Source organism: Phalangium opilio, unplaced genomic scaffold, assembly GCF_054372755.1.
Source record: "Phalangium opilio isolate 3A_F unplaced genomic scaffold, DU_Popi_V2 ptg000088l_1, whole genome shotgun sequence".
Classification (NCBI taxonomy): Eukaryota; Metazoa; Arthropoda; class Arachnida; order Opiliones; family Phalangiidae; genus Phalangium; species Phalangium opilio.
Window position 1 is genome coordinate 4,321,953 of NW_028324193.1, and position 8,328 is coordinate 4,330,280.

At 38.1% G+C, this 8,328-nt stretch overlaps 1 protein-coding gene across 1 annotated transcript; it reads left to right on the plus strand.

Moving 5' to 3' along the window:
* Positions 1–2,308: 2,308 nt before the first annotated feature.
* On the plus strand, positions 2,309–7,940 carry LOC149649468 (uncharacterized). The gene is made up of 6 exons (XM_089849462.1): positions 2,309–2,393; positions 2,589–2,783; positions 3,833–4,227; positions 4,297–4,542; positions 4,611–5,954; positions 7,794–7,940. Exons 1-6 carry the CDS (start codon positions 2,309–2,311, stop codon positions 7,938–7,940), a joined length of 2,412 nt encoding a protein of 803 aa, XP_089705588.1.
* The last annotated feature ends 388 nt before the right edge of the window (positions 7,941–8,328 follow it).

Genomic DNA, 8,328 nt, shown 5'->3' on the forward strand with positions numbered 1-8,328 from the left:
TTTGGAAAAGGCCGCTATTTACATATATATATGGAGGGTACCGGGACCCGATGAAACCTTATACAAAAACTAGAGATATTAGAATTTTGGAAAACGTGTTATGAGCAATTAAAGCGCGTCTGTAACCGAACGGAACCTAGCCTAACCTATAGTAATGTAGGATTGTTATGGAATAAAATATTGTTTTTAAATCAAATTTTATTCAAATAAAAGAATGAGCGAGTTTTTAAATGAAATTTTATTTAAGTAAATGGAACAAAAATTTTAAATACCCACCATGCTACCAGATCTTGAGGCAGTATTTATCTCTAGTTTTTGTTAATGTATACGCGCGCGCATGCGGGAAAACTAATATTTCACTTGATTTGGTTTTGTTACAGGCGAGCTTTTTAGATGCTGAAGCTGAGTTTATCGGTCTAACTAATTAGGCCAAATAACAGCCACAGGTCACGTGTCAGGGGAAGCGTAAGATGAAAGGTTTTTTCGTAAGAGCGGAAATGACCTTTTTAAGAATGTGAATTTTTTGCGTCTTTTTACTTCAGATTGATCAATGATAACGGGGATATTCACGAAAAAAAATAATCAAATCGAAGTTTCCTCCAGAGTAAAATTGCAATTTTTAATTCTTTTAAATCTTGATTATTGATAAAATGACAACCCCAAATTTTCGTTGGAGCCACTTTTGCCACGTTGCAGTTGCAGGATTTCAAGACCGAGACGGGTAAGTTGTTTAGGCGCCATAATTTAGTTATTTCAACAATCGTTCTAATGAGGTCCCGTAAAGACCACTACAAAACGGTCACTTACGGTTTAGGAAAGGCCACAATGCCAGTAATTGCGCGTTTAGCTTTACATATATCAGAGCTGTGCTAATTAGCTGACAACTAATTGAATTAGAATTAGCAATTAGGGAAATATTTATGAACTAAGTAATTAGCCAATTAGAAATTAGGGAAATATTTATGAACTAATTAATTAGCCAATTAGCAATTAGGGAAATATTTATGAACTAATTAATTAGCCAATTAGCAATTAGACATAGAAACTAATTCAATTCAATTAGAAATTAGACATTTATTTATCAAACTAATTAATTAGAATTACTATTTTCTAATTAAGGTAAAAAGAAACCATAAGTAAATATAAAAGTTTGAAAGTGCCCATGGATTTAGTACTTTGGTAATGCAAAGTTTAATGTTTTAATGCCATTGAAAAACGGGTACGGAAGCCAAAAATGAGACAAGCCTCGAGCCTTCCGTCATGTTAAAATTTGTCTCATTTCTTCATTTTCTTGCCACAGTTCCTATAATGGACTCCTGAGTAGTAAATACATGCGCACTACTATTAATTCGAGTAGGTAAAACAGTCGAAATTTCGAAATGGGGCAGTTGCGAACTACGAAATTTTCTACTAGTACTAGTATTCTCTCATATTTGAGGAGCTGAAAAATTTAGAGTAGCACTAAGGTTTCCTCATCGATATAATAAGGCTTTTTCATATTCAAATAGAAGAATCAAGAGTTAATTCCTCGATTTTTTTACAACAAATTGGCGTAAAAGAATAATTGAAATCCAATTGGCTAATTAGTTAATCCTAAATCTAATTAAATTTTAATTAGATAATTACCTTTCCGATTCATACTAATTAATTAGAATTACTTCTCAATTAGAACTAAGGTAATTAAAATTCAATTACCATTTTCAATTAGTAAATGTTGCTAATTAATTAGAAATTCAATTAGCTAACTAATTAATTAGCACAGCTCTGACATATATAGTGTTGTGTTTTGTAGACCAAATTGTATTTTATCGACAGTAGGCCAAATCATTGGTGCTATATTTTATTATCGTGTAGGCCTATCAACTTTTTATCTATCCATATATAAAGACGGGAGATATTAATGTACGCGAAATATGTAACGGACGATGCTACTAGTTAATTCAATAAATGCTTCAAACAAAAGCGTATAGAAACCATAACGAGGAAGGGGGTCGGAGCAACGCGATAGAGAAGGGGCTCCTACTTTTACACGTTCAGCCCAGGCGGTAATGAACTACACTTTATGGTTTCTATACGCTTTTGCTTTAAAACACGTTTGAAATCCTTTATTGAAAGCACGGACCAACCCTAACACATATAGGCATAGGTACGGGATAGAGGCGCTTATAGAGTGACCAAAGCTAAATTAGTTCATAGTCATGATCTAGTTTTTAGGCCAGCACAATTTAGGGTTCCTTCTACGTCAGCATTGCCCATTTTCCCACTTGAACCTTTTAGCGCCCATGACCTTATCCCAGGCCCCAATATCATGGAACCTCGCGATTTAGTAGCATTTCATTCGTATGATGTCAGGGCCGCCGAGAGACTTTGCGGACCCGCGGGAATGGCTATCGGTCGGGCCCCTAGAAAAATGTATAACTAAGGGGGGGGGGGTACACACCCCTACTTGACGGGTTGTACATCCTTCAAGTCGGCTAGGAATTTGATGATCCGATAATTTTAAATTGCAAACTGTTCCAAGTTTCTAACACTGTAATATTTTACCCCGTTAAGTCCCTAATTTTAACTGTAAATCAATCTCAATGTAGAAACCTCCGGAACCGAAAAATATTACGCTGCTGTTAAGAATAATATCAAGCTTATGCTGCCATCTTGGTTAGACGAAATGTCCCTTGATAATTCGGATCAACCTAAACCTCACAATGACGCAATCTACAAAAAACATGAATTTCCATTATTTCACGGGCTTAAAATATCGGTTTCGAACATAGACTTGCCAAGTCGTAAGCGAATCAGGGCTTGAACTGTAGAAAATGGCGGCCAGTACGCGGGTCAACTCAAAATGGGCGACGTCACGCATTTACTAACACCTACGGCAACTGGTGAAAAATTCGAAGCCGCTATCAAATGAAAGATTAAATGCCTTAAACCGGAATGGTTCGAAAAATGCCTCGAATGTAAATTCGTCGTTGAAGAAAAAGAGTTTTTACTTGTTCCATTGCCGTCGTCATCTGAAACTATTTCGACGAACGTTACACTTGATTTTATTATATTTTATTATATTTTATTATATTTTATTATATTTTATTATATTTTATTATATTTTATTATATTTTATTATTTTATTATATTTTATTACATTTTATTATATTTGACGTCATCCCCAGCATCTGACTCTAAAAATGTGTTAATTGATGTCTTATTTTATTATATTTTATTACAATTTATAATAACTGCAGCCGCCACGCATTTCCCTATGCATGGATTGCTTCCACCCTCTACATCAGCAACTTCGGGGCCACCACGCCCACAGTCCGTGGTTTTTCCACCTACATCTCAGCCACAACAGCGCGTCCGCAAGCCAACAAAATCGGGCTCAGCGGTAAACTCTAAAATAAAAACTGCGAGTAGACAGCCTCAACGACAACGCAAGGCCCTATTCGTCAGCTGGCTCGACCCCGCTCTGCTCTCTTCTGACTTGTGTAAAACACTTGTCGAGGACAAGGGAATTCAGTCGGCTATATGCGTCCGTCTGCGGCCGAAAAATCCCAACGCCTCTCACTCCTCTTTTTATGTTACCTGCTCAGACGAAGATGAGTTCTCCCGACTCTCTGATCCTGATATCTGGCCTGTGGATTGTATAATCGCAGACTTTGGTGGGCCACTCCGTGACGCGTACAAGCACAGTAGTGAGCTCCCTCCGTCGTCTCCAACGATCCAGCAATAATGACATTGTCGATTGCCTACCAGAACGTCCGCGGCTTAAGAACCAAGGCTAGTGAATTTATGGATAATGCGATTTCTCTTGACTTTGACATTATATGTTTAACAGAGACATGGTTTAACCAAGAACACTTTAATGCCAACTATTTTCCTGATACTTATATTGTATATAGAGCAGATAGACCGGATCTTGAATATAAAAACGTTCGGGGTGGTGGCGCCTTAATTGCCGTTAAGAAGTCACTAGTTAGTATAAGGCGCCATGATCTTGAGGGCGTCGCGGAATGCGTCTTTGCGCAAGTTAAGTTGCGCTCCGACGAGACCCTCTTGATCGGTGCGGTCTATTTTCCCCCATCGGCCAATGACGCTAATTACTCCACGTTTAGGCAACGACTTCTCCAGGACTTACCAGACCAGGATACTAATTTATTGCTTCTTGGTGACTATAATTTACCTGGTGTGCACTGGGCGACTCACGACACTCTGGGCTGCACCACCCCTACTGTAAATAAGGCGCGTCACATATTTGAAATATGTTACTATTATAACCTCAAGCAATTTAATGAGTTAAAGAACTCTTGTGATAATATTTTGGACCTATGCCTAGCGAATGTTAATAACTTAGATATTTCATCTTTGTGTGATCCATTTGTTGCCCCGGATGCCTATCATCCTCCCTTTCTGGTAGAGTATGTGATTCCGTCATGTCCTCAGCCTAACACGCCGGAAAAATTTTATAAGTTCACGAAAGGGAAATATTACCAACTCTACACCACTTTGCGCGATTCCAATTGGCTGACCATTTTAAATTCCCAGGATGTTAATTTTTGCGCTACCATATTAACACGTTATTTAAAGTCGCTATGGATGCTGCCATACCTATGCAGATTGGTAATAGTTCGTCTGCGTTTCCTAAGTGGTATCCCTCTGAATTGCGTACTGCTATACGTAGAAAGAAGTACCACTTTGGAAAATATAAGCGTTCTGCTTTCCTACCTGATTTTATAAATTATAAAAAACAAAGGGCTTTAGTTAGACGATTTGCAAAGTGTGACAGAAATATTGAGAGTAAACGTGTTTGTGAGGAAGCATTGGCCCACCCTAAGAAATTTTGGAGTTTCGTTAATGGGAACATAAAGAATAAGACGCATCTTATCTCCCTCAAGATTAATAACGAAATGATTACTGACACAGACATACTTGCCACTAATTTCGGCGATCATTTCTCACGTATTTCAATTGATAGCACGCCTTCCCATGATCGTTACACTTATGATTCGTCCAATACTGAACATCACCCGTTGTCCTCAATTACTTTCACGCAAAATGACATCTACAAAGCAATCTTAAAGCTGCCCAATAAGTTGTCTACAGGAACAGATAGGATACCGGCTTTTATTATTAAGGGTTGCGGCGACATTTTACTGCCAATACTTGCTCATATCTATAACTTATCGATAAGTAAACAGGTCTTTCCCACTATTTGGAAACAAGCGGTGGTTTCCCATATTTATAAATCGGGCTGTGCATGCGACGTTAAAAATTATCGTCCAATTTCCCTTTTATGCACCCTTGCTAAATTATTTGACATGCTCGTACATGCTAAACTGCAAGAGTGGTTTAGTGCATTTCCTTTTGAAAGTCAACATGGCTTTGTGCCGGGTAGGAGTGTGGACACGAATCATGCTGTGTTCATGAATTACGTGGCCCCATTGGTGGAAAATCGTGGCCAGGTCGACGTCATCTATCTCGACCTGGCTAAGGCTTTCGACCGTGTTTCGCATCCTTATCTGCTGGATAAGATGCGAATCTTGGGGGTAGGCAGTGAACTTATTGGGTGGTTTCGCTCATACTTAAGTGATCGTACAAACATGATTAAATGTAATGGTGCCTTAAGCTCTTTTACTTACCCTATAACATGCGGTGTACCACAGGGTTCATCCTTGGGCCCTTTATTGTTCAACATATATATATACGATCTACAATATTCAGTTAAATCCTCCATGCTAATCGCGTTCGCGGATGACCATAAAATCTGTAAATCTATTAACTCTCGCGAAGATTGCACTAAACTCCAAAGTGATTTGCACTCTATTGCTTCATGGTGTGACGCCAATAACTTGCCAATTAACCCTACCAAATCGACTCAGGTAACCTTCACGAGGAGAGTGGGCAGAGAAATCTGCAATACATACACCATTGCAAATACAACTATCCCCCAGAAATTTCAGGTAAATGATCTAGGCGTTATTTTTGATCGTGCCTTGCTTTTTCGCGAGCAAGTGACGATTACAGTTAATCGCTGTCGCCGAACTCTAGGCGTGTCCTTAAAACTATGTCGGTCTCTAAGATCGTTAAAACATTTTAAACTGCTCTACCTCAGTCTAGTACGATCGCGACTTGTTTACGGTTCATTGGCATGGAGTGGCTGTAGTTCCTATTTACGACAAAGAATAGAATCGGTTCAACGGAAATTTATATTATACACCCATACGTTCTTCTTGCGAAATCTCACTTATGATTATCAATTGTTACTAATTAGTCTTGGCCTTCCATCTTTAGCCCACTTACTTGAAATAACCAATATTAAATTTCTTTCTAAATTAATTAATAATAAGATTAAATTAAGCGACTTAGTCGCAAAACTTAACTTATTAATTCCCAATTCTCTCCGTCATACCGTGACATTTTATGTACCTATGAAAGTTCTTAATCCAATTAATCGCATTCAGAATACGTATAATAAATATTCCCATACAATAGATACATTTTCAGTACCGATCAAAAATATTCGTTAGTACATTGTTAATCTCTCTCTCATGTATATAACTACAAAAGCATTTTCTGTAAATATTGTATTGTTAATTTATGATGTCTGTCTATATTCTCGTGAACTACATGTTTAGTTTTTTATATAGACATTAAAAATCTATTTCATTTCATTTCATATTTGACGTCATCCCCAGCATCTGATTCTAAAAATGTGCCAATTGATGTCTTATTAATTTACTTAATTCCAACTACACTTATACAACTGTGTGTAATCTAGTGAAATATGTAATTAGTTTTTTTACGCACAACAAACAACCTTTTCACTCATTCATTCATTTTATTATAATCTAGTGAACTACTTGTATAGTTTTTTATGCACAATAAAAATCAATTTCATTCATTCATTCATTTTTTGTATGTTCATTCCTTTTATATGCTTGTTATAAGCCCCGTGTCTCTGCTGTCTTTATGGGAAATTAAATGTTAGAAATATGACACGAGGTCACATTTTTAATTATGTTCGGTAAGTGTAAACTGTGTATTTGTTTAAAGGTCAACATGAAATTCCGCCAGGATCAAAATATTGCTTAATTCGTAGGAAGTATACTTTGTAAAGCCAATAAAATAAGACCTTCCGTTATCTCGAACTGGGACTTGCACGAAATTCATTGCTGTTTAGTCTTTTGGATTTGAATTTAGAACTATAGTGCCGGTTTATGGCAGAGTCGTTATTGACGTCACAACCCCCCCCCCCCCTTCGGAGAAAACAGTATTAAGGCATTTTTCTCATCCGGCAAAGGGCTAATTCCAGTACGTTTGCTATTGGTACGATCGCTGGTTCTAACAAACGCAGCGGGGGTCTCGAACTCTCGGAAGTGGGGCCAGGGTAAACGCCGGATCGGGGTGGCTCACAACCAATCACAAGAGAGATTGACCTGATGTGAGGAACCGCTTAACAATCATGAAATAATTCCTTTTTGACACGTTTTACATCAGCTGCTGACGTCAATGATTGTGGGGGGAGGGGGTCGGGTGACTTTTTCGAAACAAATTCAACGGTCCGCCGACCACTTTGCAGTCCCTTAACACTCAGTTGAAGAAAACATTCTTTTAAGTTCAATATTTTCATTTTCACAACCATTATCCTCTAGAATTAACAAGGGTCGAGACCCGGCCGGGCCCCCGAGAGGTACGGGCCCCGGGAAAATGGACTGAATTGACCTTCTCTCTCGACGGCCATGCTGGAGGTGGTTCATTGGAACATTATCGGCGTTTTTGGACCTAACGCCAAACCTCAGTTAAAATTCACCGCTTGGATAGTTGACGAAGCTGCGCAGTGCTGCGAACCAGACATTTTACTGCCATTACAGTATCCGATATCAAAGTTGATACTTATCGGCGATCCTCAGCAGTTACCGGCCAAAATATTGTCGCAAAAAGTATAACCATCTTTTCTCGAAAATCAAATTAAATTTTCGATTGATCTTTAAATTAATAACGAAATGCCTTAAATTAACACTATAAAGATAATACTAGTCCTTTAAACTTAAACCTATCCCTTTAAAATAAACTGAAAGAAATTCAGCTTAAGAAAATAGCTTCTAATATCTGGTATTTGAAACCTGCCGTTGGGGGCTGCTAATATCTGAGATTTGATCACCTGCCGTTGGTGGCTTCTAATATCTGAGATTTTATCACCTGCCGTTGGTGGCTTCTAATATCTGGGATTTGATCATCAGCCGTTGGTGGCTTCTAATATCCGAGATTTGATTACCTGCCATAGGTGGTTTCTAAAATCTGGTATTTGAAACCTGTCGTTGGCGGCTGCATATA

Bases quoted from the DNA above. Each gene is read 5' to 3' on its own strand.
- LOC149649468 (XM_089849462.1), top strand. From the start codon at position 2,309: ATGGAACCTCGCGATTTAGTAGCATTTCATTCGTATGATGTCAGGGCC. The intron at 4,543-4,610 runs GTTAATTTTTGC...ATACCTATGCAG, and splicing joins CCATTTTAAATTCCCAGGAT to ATTGGTAATAGTTCGTCTGC. The intron at 5,955-7,793 runs GTAAATGATCTA...GCCAAACCTCAG, and splicing joins CTATCCCCCAGAAATTTCAG to TTAAAATTCACCGCTTGGAT.